The sequence below is a fragment of the Notamacropus eugenii genome, chromosome 1 (genome assembly GCF_028372415.1).
Source record: "Notamacropus eugenii isolate mMacEug1 chromosome 1, mMacEug1.pri_v2, whole genome shotgun sequence".
Taxonomy (NCBI): Eukaryota; Metazoa; Chordata; class Mammalia; order Diprotodontia; family Macropodidae; genus Notamacropus; species Notamacropus eugenii.
Genome location: NC_092872.1, coordinates 290,978,029 through 290,995,483, shown reverse-complemented (window position 1 = coordinate 290,995,483; position 17,455 = coordinate 290,978,029). Strand labels below are relative to the sequence as shown.

Genomic DNA, 17,455 nt, shown 5'->3' with positions numbered 1-17,455 from the left:
ATCAATCTAAAGTTAAAAGAGACCCCCCAGGGGCAAGTCAATTCAACCTCCTCTTTTGGCAGAAGAGAACAGTGAGGCTCAGGGAGTTAAGTGATGGGAGTTAGGTTTTGAACCCAAGCCCTGGACGCTTCCTGGCATCCCCACACCAGCTGTAACTCCCCTTCTAGTGCCCTTTTGTGTGTTGCCTTCCCTAAAATGACAGCACTTTGAGACAAGAGGAGTCCTGGCTCCTTTGGGTTAATATTCCTGGGGCTTACTTAGCATGACTACAGACAGCAAGAGGTTCCTAAGTGTTCACACTCTCCTAAGCTCACAGCCTCTCTCAACTTTCTCTCTGTGTATCTCTCTCTGTCTCTCTCTGTTCCTCCCCACACCCTTTGATTCATTTGCCCTTCTGCCTGTGTCTGTCTATTTCTGACTCCAGATCTTTACCCTGTCTGGCCCCAGGGCCTTCCTTCTTCAGGAATGTGACCAGTCCTTTCATGGTCCACAGATAGCTGGGTTTCCAAACCTCTCACTTTCCTAGCCAGGCCCTCTGGATACACTGTTCACTGGCCTCTTCTCAGGCTCCTGACCGCTGCTGGAGAAAGTTTCCAAACCACATGGCCTGGGCTGATGCCCCATTCACAGAAACTCATCACCAGTGCCCTCAGCACACATTCTGCTGGACCATGCTCTTGATCCCAGCTCACACCACAGCTGTTCCAAACTCTACACTCCTTCCCCCGAACCCCTTCAACTACACTCCTTCCCCCGAACCCCTTCAACCCTGCCCCTCTGGCCCCATCCCCAGCACCCCTATCTCTCTCCACAGATCATATTCTATCCTCACTTCACTGAAGAAACTGAGATCATCCAACCTGAGCAGTTAGGGGGCTTTGCTTCACAGTCAGGTAGCTGGCAAGATGGCACCAAATGAGAGTGCCCCATGAGGGGCACCAAAGTCACTCATACCCTGCCATTCAGGGCACAATAAATGGGGCTGAACTGACCCATTGGTCCCTTGACTCACCAATCCAAACTGGGCATTGGCCCCAACTAACTCAAAGACAGGAAAAAAAGGGGATGAATATACATGAAAATGCTCTTAGTGGAATTCTCTGCCATGCCAAGAAACAAAGGGATGTGCAACCCTCAGGGAATGGCAACTAGAAGTCATTAAACACCTACTGTATGCCCAGCCTGGCAAGAACGAAGAACAGGACAGCCCCTCCCTGAAAGGCCAGAGGATGAACTCCCAGACGTCCGCTTACCTGGTAAAATTCACGAAGCCAATTCTTCTGTAAGTTCTCTGGCTGGAAATCAAAAAGAAAGAAGCAGTCAGACCCAACCAGCCTCTCACTAGAAGGCAGGATGAATGTAGGTCACGGGGTCTTCAGGATGAGACCAGACCCAAGGGGAAGGAAGGGAAAGCTCCCAGTACCTGCCTCCCATACCCCACAGCGCCCTAGCCTGTCATGACTCACCAATGCCGCAGACACCAGGTGCTTGAGGCCTCCCCAGGCCTAACACATGGGTCCTTCTCATGACCTGATGCATGACCTGATCAAAGGGCTTTCTGTTTGAAGGCCACATAGCCAAGGAGTTTTTGTTTTTGTCCCCCGGTACCACAGGAGTGGTGCAGGACAAGGAAGGGACAAGGAAGTGCACAAAATGGTGGTACAGGATGAGGAGAGGACAAGGAGGTCTGGCTTGGAGGCCCAGAACAGAGGGAATGTCAAGCCCTCATCAGCATGGAGGGAAAAACACCTCCTCTCCCCTGTAGCCTCTACTCTCCTCTGATCACAGCAGAGAGATGGGAGCTGGCTGGACCTTTGGGGGTAGTGTACCACCCCTATAGTGTTATCCAGCTGCCACCACAGTTAATGCAAACTTGAGCTGAGGTGGTAGGAGTGTGGTACTCTGAAGGCACATCTTCTGGCCCAGGACCCAACAAGAGATGATGTCCGAAAGACGGCAGCCTCAATCAGGCAAAGTACAGGGCTCAGCCTGGAGGCCATGCAAGTGCTGCCTTTGAGAAAGCCAAGAAAGTCCATCAAGAGAATAAAGGTTCAGACTTGTCTAACTTGGCCCCAGACACAGAACCTGCCATGGTGTGGGAAAACAGGAAATAAGTTTTATTTCCACACTTTGATGGTGTGTGTGTGACCTAGTACAGTGAGGTAAAGGTCAGAAAACTGCTGCACATGCTCAGTAAGTTGTTTGAGGGAAAGCCTATAAGAGGAGAACATGAAGTCACATGGCCAGGGGATAGCATCCTGGGAAATCCAAAATTCAAAATTCTATAAGGGTCCTGCCTCATCCTGATCTGGTCATAGTCTTTCCGGTGGCCATGCTGGAAGCTATCCATTCCTTCAGGGGAAGGAACATAGGCCTTCCCTCCTCTGAACTCCATTTTTAACAAATTTTTCTTGATACCGTTTTTGTATGTCAAGTTTGTCTCTAACAATGGGGAGAGGGGTTTGGAGTTGAAGAGGGAAACTGAGGCTGGACTCAGAAGAGTTGGCTCCCCCAAAGTGGCCTGGCCTGCCTCTGGAATTACTGCTAAGTTCTGGCTGGGGGCAGGGCCCTGTCCTGGGTGCTGGGGTTCTCCAGGTTCTCCAGCCTGACCTCTTGCTGTTCCTCAACTGCAAAATCCCATCTCCATGCCTGTACACAAGCCATGCCTCCTGCTTGGAAAGCTCTCCCCACCAACCTTGGTCTCCAAGCTCAGCTCAAGTGCCCCCTACAGCAGACCTTTCCTGGTGCTAATCACTCCAGACCATAGCCATACATGGACTCTGAAGGAATGTAAAGGCAGAGGCTGCCTCATTCCCATCTTTGCACCCCCTGGCCCACCAAAGCCTTGAAGAAATGAGTGTTAACTGACTGACTGATTCCTGTAGCAAAAACCTGCCCTTTGAGGTCCCCTTGACTCTTCCTCTGGAAGGCAGGGCCCTTCAGCGATGATTATCCCCACTGGACAGAGGGAGAAACTGAGGCTCAGCTTTGCAAGTGACCAGCCCAGCTGGGTTTGAACCAATCCTTCTGACCATAGGCTCCCTGCTGCCCCTGGTGGCCTCATACAGATCTGAGCCCAGTGCCCTATGCCCTCTGGCACACCCACATACAACTTTACATACCACCTCCACCTTAGTAGAGGCCGCAGACAGGGTGCTCCTGACCACAAGCCGCCATTCTCTGTTCACCGGACTACCCAGTCTCAATCAGGACACCAGGACATCCATACTAGAGTAGGTAGGGGTAGAGAAGGTCTGTGCTCCACCAGGTGTTAGGAGATGGGGCCGCAGCAGGAAGGCTGGGACAGGAGCTGGGTAGAAACCCATTAGGCAACCCCAAGAAGCAGCCTTCTGGGACCAGCAGCCAACAGCCACCGCCACCAAGGTACATGAAAAGAGGTTCCTCTATGGGCTTCCATGAGGGGTGTGGACAGTTGGCACTGAGGGACCATATCAGAACTGCTCTGGAAAGCCTAGTACCACTAGGGCCCATTTAGAACTAGTTCAACTGGTCTGAGTCAGTGGGAACCAGCGAGTGCTGCTTTGGGCGAGTTGAAACCTGTTAAAAACCAATTTGACAATGTCTCAGTACTCATCTACCCACCAGCGTGTGCTGGGCTGTGATCACTCTTGTCTTCAACTACCAGAGCTAAGGAAAGTATGGGGGACAGAAGGAAGAGGGGAGAGAGGAAGGGGAATGTCACTGTGCATCTGCCCCACATGATGCCTCAGTTTCTCCCCATGCTCACCTCAAGATTTTCCTGCTCACCCAGGATAACAGTCATGGCATGGTAGCCTCATAGCCCTGGGAAGGAAAATCTTACCTTACTACAAATGACAAAACCAAGGTCCCACCACATAAAATGCCTGCTACAGCACCCTGACAGCAGGCTGGAGGAGCCAAACCCAGAGCCCAAGTTTTCTCCAGGCTTACATCAAAAGAAAGGAAAACCCTCAATCCACTGGTCATGTTAGGATGGATGTCAGGATAAAGGAAACTACCCCAGAGAAAAGGGGATGGGGGAAGGGGAGCTGGGAAAGCCCTGCATCTCTGTGCCACCAGGACCCATCTGTCTCACGGCCCTATCCTCCAGGACACCTAGGCCTGGCCAGAGCCCATGGCCTGGGTGCTGAGGGTTCAGGATGCCCTCCACCCCCTCTGGGGCTGGCAGAGTTGCCTGCTCTCAGCACAAAATACAGTAAACTTCAAGAGTTAAATGTTAATCAAAAGTTAAAAATAGTTGTTACAGCTGGCAACTCAAAATGTTTGGGTCTGTGCAGGGGAGGTAAGAGGGAAAAGGGAGTTGTTCAACCCCAAAGCCTCAATTTTCTTGGTACTGACAAATGATGAAAACCTAAGTGGGAAGGGCGTTGGGGATGGGAGAGGGAGAAGAGGAAGGGAGCGATCTGGGAGGCTCAAGCCAGGCATTTCTAGTGAGTTATTAAAAAGCAGAGTCACATAGGGTCACTGGGGACAACAAGGCTTCCAAGGCATCCCCTGAGGCATAGGGCCTGCAGCATTTTGTTTTTTAATTATTGCTATCTCTTGCATTTACATCACTTCATTTCTAAACATATCCCACACCCCTTCCCCCTTTGGGGTCATCCTTTATACCAAGGAATCCAAAAGAAAGACAAAGGGACAGAGAGCAGTTGAGGATAATTTGTCCACCCCACCCTCCTGTAAATCAGAATTCCCTTAGGACAGTGAGCAGCTAGTGTAGCTCAGCAAGGTCCCATCCCATGATCCCACTCCCAGTCTAAGCCACCAGTCAGGCCTTGACCCCACGGCTGACCAGAATGGAAGCCCTGCCCTGGGGCTGGCCGATGCAACACCCTGCCCCTAGGGCCAGCAAGCAGAGTGACCCTGCTTCTACTCAGCAGTAGGGCCCCACCCATGGAGCAGGCCAGCAGCTAAACCTCCAACAGGGAGAGCCCTAACCCCAGTACACTCCTACACTCTAGAGAAAGCAAGCAGCTAAGTCCTGAAGCCCAGTGAAAGACAGCAGTAAGATCCAGAGCCCCAGCACAAAAAAGCCTGAGACAGTGCAGCACTAGAGCCCAACTATCACATAAAAATACCAAGTCACAATAAAAAAAAAAGGGCAGGAAAAATGAGAAAAAAAAAGAAAAATAACTTGACTATAGAAAGCTACTGTGGGGAGAGATTCAAGGCATAAACTTAAAAAAGGACATAGTGCCAAAATGTCTACATGAGAAAGCTCAAAGAGAAATGTAATTTGGTCTCAGGACCAAAAAGAATTCCTGAAAGAGCTTGAAAAGTATTTTAAAAAGCAAATTAGAGAAGAAGAAAAATTGAAAAAGAAAATGAGAGTAATGCAAGAGAATCATGAAAAAAAGAGGTGACAGATACACAAAAATTTACTGAGGAAAATAACTCCCTAAAAAATAAAATTGGCCAAATGGAAAAGGAAGTACAAATGTTCACTGAAGAAAATGTGAAATTTCTCATTGGAAAAACAACCAACCTAGAAAATAAATCCAGGAAAGGTAATATAAGAATTATTAGACTAGCTGATAGTCATAATCAAAAAAAGCCTAGACAACATCTTTCAAGAAACTATCAAAGAAAAATGCCCTGATATATTAGAACTAGAGGGCAAAATAGAAATTGAAAAAACCTATTGATTACCACCTGAAAGAGATCCCAAAAGGAAAACTCCTAGGAACATTATAGCCAAATCCCAGAGTTCACAGATCAAGAAGAAAGTAGTATAAGCAGCCAAAAAGAAACAATTCAAATACCAGGGAGCTACAGTCAGGATTACACAGGATTTGGCAGCTTCCACATTAAGGAATCAGAGGGCTGGGAATATGAGATACCAGAAGGAAAAGGAGCTAGGATTACAACCAAGAATTACCTACCCAACAAAACTGAATATAAACTCTCAGGGGGAAAAAGTGGACATTTAACAAAATAGAGGACTTTTAAGCATTCCTAATTAAAAGACCAGAGCTGAATAAAAAATATGATCTCCAAATGTTTCCAAGAGAAACATAAAAAGGTAAAAAAGAAGCAAGAACAAAAAAAATCAGAAATTCAATGAGATCAAATTGTTTATATTTTTATACTGCAAGATAATACGTGTAACTCAAGAATTTTATTGCTATAAGAGCAATTAGAAGGAGTATATGTAGACAGAGAGTGTGGATATAAGGTGATTTTGATGGATGATACTCAAAACAAAAAAAAAAAGAGAAAAAGAAAATGACACTGAAAGAAGGAAAGGGAAAATGGAATGGGGTAAATTATTCCACAAAAAAGAGGCATGAAGGAGCTATTATAATGGAGAGGAAGATGGGGGAGAGGGGCAAAGTTTAAACCTTACTCTCATTAAAATTGGCTCAAAGAGGGAATAACATACATACTCCACTGGATATAGAAATCTATCTTACCCTATGAGAAAATAAAAAGGAATGGAATTAACAGAAGGGGGAGGGGGGACTGATACAAGGGAGGGTAGATTGTGGAAGGTGGTGATCCGAAGTAAAACACTTGTGAGAAGGGACAGGTGGGTGTAGTAAGAGAGGGGGGAGAAAAGCAAAAAACAGCATGGAGGGAAATACAAAGTTAGTTATCATAATTATAAATGTGAATGGGATGAACTCACCTATAAAATGGAACTGGAGAGCAGAATGGATAAAAACCAGAATTCTATAATATGTTGCTTACAAGAAACACATCTGAATCAAAGAGATACACACAGGTAAGGAGATGGAGGAGAAACTACTGTGCTTCAACTGAAGTAAAGAAAGCAGAGATAACAGCCATGATCTCGAACAAAGCAAAAGCAAAAATAGATTTAATTAGAAGAGATAAGGAAGGAAACAATATCTTATTGAAAGGTACCACAGAAAGTGAAGTCATATCAATACTAAACATATAAGCATCAAATGGGATATTATCTAAATTTTTGAAGAAGTTGAATGAGTTATAGGAGGAAATAGATCATAAAATGTTACTAGTAGTATAATTTTCAAGAAAGAAGTTAAGGAGATAAATAAAATTCTGGAAAAGTTGGATATGACAGATCTCTGGAGAAAACTGAATGAGAACAAAAAGAAATATGGCAGTACATGGCACCAGAAAACTAACCATGTATTAGGACATAAAAATCTCACAACCAAATGCAGCGAAGCAGAAATAGTAAATGCATTCTTTTCAGATCATAATGTAATACAAAATTACATTCAATAATGGATAATGGAAAGAGAGATTAAAAATCAATTGCAAATTTAAAAATATAATCCTAAAAAAATGTGGGTAAAAGAAGAAATCATAGAAACAATCGATAATTTTATTTTAAAAAATGACAATGAGCAACATACCAAAATTTATGGGATGCAGCCAAAGCAGGACATAGAGAAATATTTATATCTCTAATTACTTACATCAATAAAATAGAGAAAAAGCAGATCAATGAATTGGACACGCAACTAAAAAAACTAGAAGAACAAATTTAAAATCCCCAATTAAATACTAAATTAGAAATCCTGAAAATCAAAGGAGAGATTTATTTGGAAAAATAGGCAAAAAAGGGGTCCTATCAAATTCCTTTTATGATACAAATATGGCACTGATACCCAAACCAGAAAAAGCCAAAACAGAGAAAGAAAACTTCCAACCAATTTCTCTAATGAATATTGATGCAAAAAGTTCAAATAAAATACTAGCAAGGAGATTACATATAGCAATATATCACAAGGTTCACACACTATGACCAGGTGGAATCTATACCAGGAAAGCAAAACTGATTCAATATTAGGAAACCCATAGGTATAACTGACATAACAAAAGCAACAGAAATCATATGATTATCTCAATAGATACAGAAAAAGCCTTTGACAACATATAGCACTCCTTCCTATTAAAAACACTAGAGAGCATAGGAATAAATGGAGTTTACCTTAAAATGATAAGTAATATTTATCTAAAATCATGAACAAATATTTTATGTAATGGGTATAAGCTAGAAACCTTCCTAATAATATCAGGGGTGAAACAAGGATGCCCATTATCACCTCTCTTATTTAATATTGTACTAGAAATGTTAGCTATAGCAATATGAGAAGAAAAGTAATTAAACGAACTAGAACAGGCAATGAGGAAACAAAACCATCACTCTTTGCAGACTTAGAAAATCCTAGAGAAGCAACTAAAAAAACTACATGAAATAATTGACAACTTTAGCAAAGTTGAAGGATACAAAATAAACCCACATAAATCATCAGGATTTCTACATCTTACCAATAAAGTCTAGCAGCAAGAGATAGAAAGAGCAATTCCATTTAAAATAAGTGTAGACAATAGAAAATACTTGGGAGTCTACTTGCCATGATAAACCCAGGAACTACATGAACATAAGTATAAAACACTTCTCACACAAATAAAATTAGATCTAAACAACTGGAAAAATATAAATTGCTCATGAGTAGGTGTAATGGGAGTTAAAAATCTTCCCCACCTCTTGATCATTGATAGGCCTCAGGTGGGGCTATTGAGGGAGGCTTGATTGGGGGAGGTTTGTTTCCCATGAAGGCCCACACCTTTTGCTGATTGCTAATGAGGCACTGAGTCACTGAGGGGTCCTGCCCTCTGGCTCTGAAAAGAGGATATATACTCTGAGGTGAGGTTTTGCTTTGGGGGCTTAGTTTTTGGAAGAAGGTTCTTGTTCCATGAGACTCTGGGCAGACCTGTTAAGAAGCCCCTCCCACCCCACCCCCCATCCTGGGCTTTGAAGACCCAGATGTTGGTGCTTCTCCCTCTGGTAATGATATATGTACTGCCTATGGTCAGACAGTTGGAAACCCTGTCTGTTTGTCCTGCTTGTATTTTCACTGTTAGTTTACATGTCTGATTAAAGTGATTGTTGACCCCTCAAAAGTTGCTTTCCTTTTAGAAAAGCAGATCTAAGAACATGTGCAGCAGGCCCTCCTGCGTATGCTGGAGTGCTTACTGCTACAGAAGGCTGAGCCAATATAATAAAAATGACAATTCCACCTAAATTATCTATTTATTCAGTGCCATACCAATCAAACCATCAAAATAATTATTTTATAGAGCAAGAAAAAAATAGTAACAAAATTCATCTGGAAAAACAAAAGCTCAAGGATATTGAGGAAATTAATGGAAAAAAAATGCAAAAGAATGAGGTCTAGCCATACCAGATCTCAAACTGTATTATAAAGGAGTAATTATCTAAACAATCTGGTACTGGCTAAGAAATAGAGTGATGAATCAGTAGAATAAATTAGGTACAAATTACATCACAGTAAATGACCACAGTAATCTAGTATATGATAAACCTAAAGATCCAGGCTTTTGGAACAAAAACATCACTATTTGACAAATACTACTGGGAAAATTGGAAAGCAGTATGGCAGAAACTAGGTATACATGAACATCTCACACTGTATACCAAGATAAGGTCAAAATGAGTAAATGATTTACACATAAAGAGTGATACCATAACCAAATTAAGAGAGCATGGAATGGTTTATCTATCAGATCTAGGCTGTGGAGTCATTTCTGTCCATGGACTGATTTTGATATTCACTTCTCCTCTCCCCTCTCCCCCACCTCATAATACAGACATGTCTTCTCTGTAATTCTAAGAAAGCTAAGAGGAAATAGCTGAAGCCTGGACAGGAACCCTGGCTGAGCTGTCTGCCACTCTGGAGCTCTACAAATCCTTTGCTCTGGTTCTTGACAAATGGGTTTCCAGCCACACATGGAGGAGGTGCATTTACCAGAGACAACCTCTGCCCACTGCTCTCTTTGCTGGGAGTTGCTATTTTTAAATGAAAGAAATATTGTGAAGGAAAGAGCCTTGGGCTATTAGACAGCCAAGACTAGGACAGAGAGGGGGAAGTAAGCCTTTCTATAGCACCTATGTGATTGGTATTGTGCTACAACTACCATCTCATTTGAGCCTCACAACAACCTTATACAAGGTAGGTCCTATCATTATCCCCATTTTACAGTTGAGGAAACTGAGGCAGAGAGAGATTCAGTGACTTGTCCTAGGTCACAAGCTATTAAGTGAATGAGGTCAAATTCGAACCCAGGTCTTCCTGAGTCCAGGTCCACTGCTGTGGCCACTAAGTCACCTGGCAGGCTATGAAACACCATCTTCTCCTTCTAGAATACTTTCCAAAAGTACTCAAAGGACATATCATGCCCTCCACTGTCTGGCAGGCTCCCTCCTGGAAGCCCATCCCCCTGTCCCCTATTTGATTCTAGACTGGGCAGAAATGGAGCTGTTCCCCATCTTGGTGTGGGGCCCCAGGCAGTTGCTGCTGCTGCCTCCAAGGTTCAGGACCATGTCTGTTGCTTCTGCCACCCACAACCTCTCCTCCAGCCCAGGAACCTCAGCCAAAGCTCTCTCCCCAAGAAACATCTGGAACAATTTGTTCTGGAGACTCTGTATTCATCTCGCCACATCCACTATCAATAGAACTCAGCCTCAGCTGCAGCCCACAGCCAGGAGACCTCTCCAGGGTCCCTGAGAGCCAGCCTCCTCCAAACCTCCCAGACACAGCCCCCAAAGCCCCAAGCTAAGCATACATTGTTTATAATCTTTTCCCAGGCCCTGGGAGAAAGTAAAATGTAGCATTTGATTCACAAGATCACCACAGCCTGATCAGCGTTCCCATCTCCTCATCCAACAGTGGCTGTAAAGCACCCCCTAGCCCAAGGGCTCCTAACCTGCCACCCCTCAGTCTATGGATGGCCTTAAGGGGGCCTGGGAGCCTGCAGGGGAAACACCCACCCATGGCCTCTACCCAAAATTTACCATTCGCTTCAATTATATGGAACTAGGATTCTGAGAAGGGTCAGATAGCTTGACCAGCCTGTGCCACTGATGACCTGAATGACCAAACATCATAATATATCAGCCACATGTTACAAAAAGAGCTACAGAGTTTGCATGGAAAGGATTCCTTGTCACTTATTCTGACTGTAGGAAAAGTAGCTCAAGCAGCAAATGGGGCTCATTCAGATTGAAGGTGAGTCAATGGGCCTTAGTGGGAACTGGGCTGGAGCTGAGGGACTGTGGGCAAGCCCATCTTAGTGCCTCAGGCCCCAGCACTCCTGTGAAGAGTTGGTCTCATGACCCCTCAGATCCAATGAGCTTTTAGGACTGTTTCACCCAGGAAGAAACCTCCAAGTCCACTGTGGTTACACTTCTGCCCATACCCCACAAGCTGAGTTAAGAGCTGACATCTGTAAGACACCAAGAGACAGCAGTCAACATTTCCTGTGACCCACATCCCCAAAGGAAGAGAGGCCCCTGTAATCAGTCCCCAGCCCACCCCACACCTCTATTAACCAGCCAGTGGCCATTTCTCCCACCCCCTCAGCCTCCCTCATCCCCCCAGTCCCTGGGATTAAAAATCCCACCACAAACAATTCTTCCACAGGCAAAGTTTCTACTGGAAATCTACTTCTGTCCCTATGGTTGGAGAGTTGTCATAAGGGATGACAAACTGGGACACCCCGGAGCACTCACATCTACACTGAAGAATTTCAAATTCTTTTCCAAATCAAAACCGATATTTGACAACTTAAAACAATTTTAAAAGTTGCTAAATAAAGAATCAAAGATAACTATACAAACTAGGTCTAACTTAAGCAAATGGTGGGAAGGCTTCAGCTCAATCTATTAGTAAGATATAATTAGTTAACCCTTCCTGAAACACAGAATCTCCAAGCAGAAATTAAGGCTTTCCTCTGGCTCTCTGTCTTCCTCTCTACCCCCCACCTCAGGCAGCACCTTGTGAGCTACCGCCTTCTGGGATCCCCTGCCCCAAACCCTGTCCTTGTAGACAGTAGGGGAAGGGGTCCTGCCCTCATGGGCACCCAGCCTAGCCTGCAAAACCTGAGCAGTTCTGGCAGCTGGTTACCCCCACACCGCCCAGGATCCTGATTACCACCACCACGTTCCCAGTGATTCCCAAAGTAGACAGAAAGCAGCTCTCTGAGAGCTCCTGTCTGAGAGTATATCTCAAACTCTTGAGGCCTCCCTAGCTCTTTACACAAAGCTCTCAGAGCTGCCTACAGACTCTAGTAAATAAAGTTGTATGTCTGCAATGCTGGCAACTTAATTCAGGTCCCAACCGCAGCTTGCTCCATCTTAAATGAGCATTTCCATGGGCCTCAGTTTGTGCTATGGGGGAAGTAAAAAGGGAGGATGTGGGGCAGGGGGCCAGTCTCCTCCCTATTGGTGCATCTCAAGACCTCAGGAGGTTGTTGGATCCTAGGCTGGGGCAGGAAGGAGGAAGAGCCCCAGGAAGCCCAGGTAACAGGTCTGCAGCTCACAGGAAGACTGATCTACAGTAGTAGTAATGGGCCTTGGAAGCCATCTGATCCACCCTCTCATTTCATAGATAAGAAACTGAGGCCCAAGAAATTAAGTGACTTCTCCTAGGTCACACAGACATTTCATGAAAGGGAAGGATCACCGTCACTGGGAATATCACCAGGCATGAGCAACAGTTTGGCAACCCTGGAAAAGTCACTTTGACTCTTTTGAAACAAACTACGATGCCTGCAAAGGCTTCTCCTAGCTCTGACATCCACAGGCTGACAATCCACATAGATTAGATTTGTCAGAAAGGGCTGCTCATAGCTAAGTCACTGAGTCCTGACCCTTCATTTTATAAAGAACTAGCACCATTATTCAGACTGCCCAAGGCCCAAGGCACCAAGCACTGCTTCCAGATGCATTTTAAGAAACCACAGGGCAGGGAGGACAAGGGCCTTGTCCGTTACCACACAGCGGAGAAGGAGAGCCCAGCTGCACACCGACACCTAAGCTGGGATCCTATGCCCTGGTCCACCAGGAATCTGAGCCTCTTTCCATAGATGAGGAGCCTGAGGGAGACAGTGGTAGCCCCCTGAGTCCTCAGGTCCCCGACTCTGAATGATGCCTTCACAAAGGGAGATTTTGTCTGAAGCTCTAAGTGTCTTGGAATGTTTGTCCTGTGTACAATTAGACCCAAAAAACTTCATTTTCAGATGGCACAGAGCCAGAAGAGATAAGAGAGAGGTTACCTAGTGCCCCTCACTGCCCACCTCCCATCTCCCCTGCACATTTATAATCAGAATCACTCATTTCGTGAGGTTCAGTTAAACACTAAGTTAGTTCAGGCCAGTGGCTGAGGCCCTGGCCATGGTGGAACAGGTATACCCCAGAAACAGCAGTTAGGTGGGAATCCAGCACCTCAGAAAAGAGCATCCCTAGCCCTCTGCAGAGGGAGGCTCACCTCCCATGAAGATTCTGCTTGAGCAGTCAGCTTTTCACCTCCAGATGTGAAAGGCATCCCAAGTGCTCAGAGGGTACCTTCCAGAGGAGAAGCCCCTCCCCAGTAAATGAGGGTGGACACAAAGAAACTAATCTGGGTGTGAGCCCTGAGAGCAGTGCCCACAAACTCCTCCACAGACCAATAATGGACAGGGGGCGGGGTGAACCTCGGTTCTAGGTCAGCATCTGAGGCATGTCCACAGTCTCGAGGCAGGTGCTATTACCATCTCCACTTTACAGATGAGGAAACTTGAGGCAAGCAAAAGACAATAGCCTTGCCCAAGGTCCCATGGCTAAGATCTGAACTCTTCTATGCACTGCTCCCCCTCACTACCTGGGGAGAAAGGGAGGCCCCATTCCACCAGCATGGGAATCTCCATCCATGGGTAAGGATACTTCGCCTCATAACGACAATGAGATGGGAAGACTGGACTTCCCGCTGGAGACCCAAGTGGCCCTGCTGATCAGCTATCTGCATACTCTCATGACCCAAACAGACCTAGAGGAGACTGGACTGACCCCGCGTTTCGGAGCCATCAGCAGATACTGCAAAAGGAATATTCATTTATACAGCTCCCTGGGCACAAGAGGAGAGTCCTCCCAAATCAGGAAACAGGTCCCCCAGCTAGTCAGAGACAGAGTTCCAATCTAAAGGCAGGTCCTCCAGAGTCAAGGCTGCTGCCCAGCACTCAAAGAGCATTCTGCCTGCTGGCTCTTCTACAAGAGAGATCTTTCTTGAGAGCCCGAGGGCTAGGGGCATGGGCAGGGCAGTCAGAAGGAGCATCCTGAGGTTTATCAGGGAAAGGTCATCACCTTTAGATCACCTTTCCCCACAGCGGCCGCCAAGAAAAGACAGTGTGCGCAGGCCTTCGCTGGCATCAAGCACACCAAGCCCAACATCATTATCAGGACACAGGCAGGTAGTATAAGTCAGTGGTTGGCCCCCCCACCCCGTTCCAGTCCCTCCCTCCCAACTGCGCCCTCTCCATGAAGCAGGCTGGTCACAGAACAACGCCTCGGCCCTCCAAGGGCCATTAGGAAAGTAAGTCAGACGTAACCATTCCCTGTGGGTGCTGGCCAAGCCCGACTGCTCCCATGAAGAGCATCAGAGCTGGGCTTCCAGGTAGGACTGAGGAGAGTGGAACCTTTGCACGGTGTCAGACCCAATACTGCTCAGAGAGACCCAAGACTGAACCAGGCCCAAGCCAGGGCCCCATGGGTCCAGATGGTTCATTTCTGCCCTTGGCTGCCCAGTCTGGCCATCTGAGATTCCTGTAGGAGAACCCAGGAAATATGCCAGGTGGGACCCGTAGATGAGACCTGGAAACTCTCTAGAAAAGCAAATGCATTCCTTATTAAGTGAAAATAACCTAATTCAAATTCAAAGTTGGCATTTCTCCTGCACCTCCTTTGGGAGGGAGGAGGGCAGAGCAGTATCAGAGAAGCATCTACAACAAGATTTGCCAATCTTCGGGGCATTCCAGAATGCCTGGGGACTATGCTGACCATTAAGTCAGAATGGGGAGAGCAGGAAGGATCATAACAGAATGGAGATACTAGCAGGAGGCGCAAACCCACTGAGCTGAGCTGAAAGAAGGCAGTCAGGAGGCTTGGGGGAGATCTTTATTTACTTCAAAGCCGGTGACTCTCTGCTGGGCCCTCCTGTGGTTCTAGCCCAAGAGATGCCAAATGCAGATGCTTTTCCACCACCAACTCATCTCCTTTGGGTGATCCTTGGAGACATCTGCTGCATGCAAGTCGGACTGGGAGTCTGAGAAGGCTAGTTCTATGGCTGGGAATAGTCATCTCCCCTCTCTGGGCCCACCTGGGTAACTGCGTTATCCCACTCACTCATTAAGCACCTCCTGGAACCAAAGCACTAGCTGAGAGGGAGGGAAAGGCTCACACACCTCATAAACATCATCCAAAAAAGCTCCTGCCTGCAAAGTCCTTCATATCTTCCAACTCTCCCCAAAGGTCCCAAGCCACCACCTGGGCAGTGCTCAAGGTTAACCCAGGGTTAGGGTGAGGGTGTCATGGCCGACAAGCCTTCCCTACATGTTGAGCCAAATGCTCCCAATGAACCCAACAAACCAGGAATCACAGGGCTGGGAAGAGGCCTCAGCTGATCTGATCATCTCAACAACTTCCGTAGCAGGCCGAGGACGTTCTCTCCAATATTGCCAACACACAGTGGATGGCTCTCCCCCTGAACCCTCCCCAAGAGGGTACTCCCACCACCTCCCACTCCTCATTAGGAAGGGCTTCCAGCTTTCCCATCCAGCAACTGGTTCTGGCCCCAGAGTCAAGCAGACCTTATCTGGGTGAACAGCTTCTGCTCAATAGGAGGCCCTTAGAATCCTCAATGATGGCTCGATGATAGCCTTTAAACATCCCTTCAACCCAGACTTTCATGATCTGAATTCAAGGTCCTTCCCTGGTCTGGACAGTTCAAGCTTAGAATGCCCTTCCTCATAAATGGTGCAAACAAAGGTCACAGATGTCAAATGTTTTACCTAATCTAAGGTAGAGTATGGATCGGGGCGCAGACCCCCAGATCCCCATCAGTCCTCTCTATTCTAGCCACTCCAGAAACAAGAGAAGGCATCATGGAAGGTTATGGCATCCCAAGTGGAGAAAGGGCCTCCACAGGGTGAGGGAGGCACCCTGGAACATGGCTGAGACTTACCCCTTTCCCCCAAGAATGTGACCTCATCACATCTTAGTTTCTATTTCTAAAAGGAAACATAACCAGGGCCCTCCCTGCAGAGCTGCAAAAAGCCATTCATGGGGTCCTTCAGCACCAGAAAGGGAAGACGAAGTGACATCAGGTCAAGCACAGCTCTGACACCCACTTCACATTAAGAGATAACTCCAAACATGGTGGGAGAATGCTCTTTGGAAGATGGAAGAGGCCAAGCGTGCCTGAATCCTGGTCACCCCTGAATCACAGTATGTGAGCCAGGTGGGCTAGGTGGGGAGGAGGGCAGAAGTCAGAAAACAAGGTTTCTTTCTCCCACCCTGCTCCAAATTCACCCATCTCAGTTTCCCCTAAGTCACCAAGCACATTAGAGTTTAACAGAAAGTAGGACTGTGCACACAGGACAAAGAAATCAAACTCAAACACAGTCAGCACACACATACAGCCCCCATTATCAAATATCCAGGGCCACTCTGCTGTCTGCCTCAAACAGATCCTACAGGAAATACCCCCAGAGTGACCAGAGGAGGAACCATGACAGAGCCAAAGCCCGTGGCAGAGCAAGACCAAGAGGTATATGCCCATCTACTCCAAAGGGACTTCCAGGACAGGCACCTAAAGCACCAAGGCCTCAGCTTCCTCTTCACACGTATGCATGGGCAGCCCAGTGGTACAGAAAAGGCTGAGAATCACCCTGAGCTGAGGCTCTCAGAGTCTCCTACAGGGCAAAAAGTCCTATGCTCAGTCTGAACTAGACACCTTGGTCCCTACCCCATGCTGCTTGGAGGTGAACAGTCTGTTTGAATGGGAATGCTCATCAGGTCCTATGTCCAAGAAGTTTTAAAAATCAGCAATATCATAGAAAAAGAAATCCCATTTAAAGCTAGGGTAGACACTATAAAGTATTTGGGAGTCTACCTGCCAAAACAAATCCAGGGACTGTATGAACACAATTACAAAACAGTTTTCGCACAAATAAAGTCAGATCTAAGTAAGTGGAAAAACATCAGTTGCTCATGGGTAAGCTGAACTAAAATAATAAAAATGACAATTCCACCTAAATTAATTTACTTATTCAAAGCCATACCAATCAAACTATCAGATAATTATTTTCTAGAGGTAGAAAAAATATCAAAATTCATCTGGAAGAACAAAAGGTCCAGAATATCAAGGGGACTAATGAAAAGAAACACTAGGGAAGGTGGCCTAGCTCTACCAGATCTCAAATTGTATTAGAAAGCAGCAACTATCAAAGCCACTTGGTACTGGCTAAGAAACAGAAGGTTAGGTGCTCAAGACACAGGAGTCAATGAATATAGCAATCTACTGTTTGATAAACCCCAGGACTCCAGCTTCTGGGATAAGAACTCACTGTTTGACAAAAATTGCTGGGAAAACTGGATAACAGTGTGGCGGAAACTATGCAT

At 46.1% G+C, this 17,455-nt stretch overlaps 1 protein-coding gene across 5 annotated transcripts in view; it reads right to left on the bottom strand.

Moving 5' to 3' along the window:
• INPP5A (inositol polyphosphate-5-phosphatase A) overlaps window positions 1-17,455 on the bottom strand; it is a 227,238-nt gene that overhangs the window by 160,579 nt on the left and 49,204 nt on the right. For 3 of the 5 annotated variants that reach the window (XM_072629123.1, XM_072629124.1, XM_072629122.1), the window contains exon 2: window positions 1,254-1,295. The exons of 1 other annotated variant lie outside the window; for it this stretch is intronic. In XM_072629123.1, coding sequence (XP_072485224.1) covers window positions 1,254-1,295 — 42 coding nt within the window. Of the gene's footprint in view, window positions 1-1,253; window positions 1,296-3,748; window positions 3,805-17,455 lie in introns of all 5 variants that reach the window. One more of the 5 variants, XM_072629125.1, reaches the window with a different exon arrangement.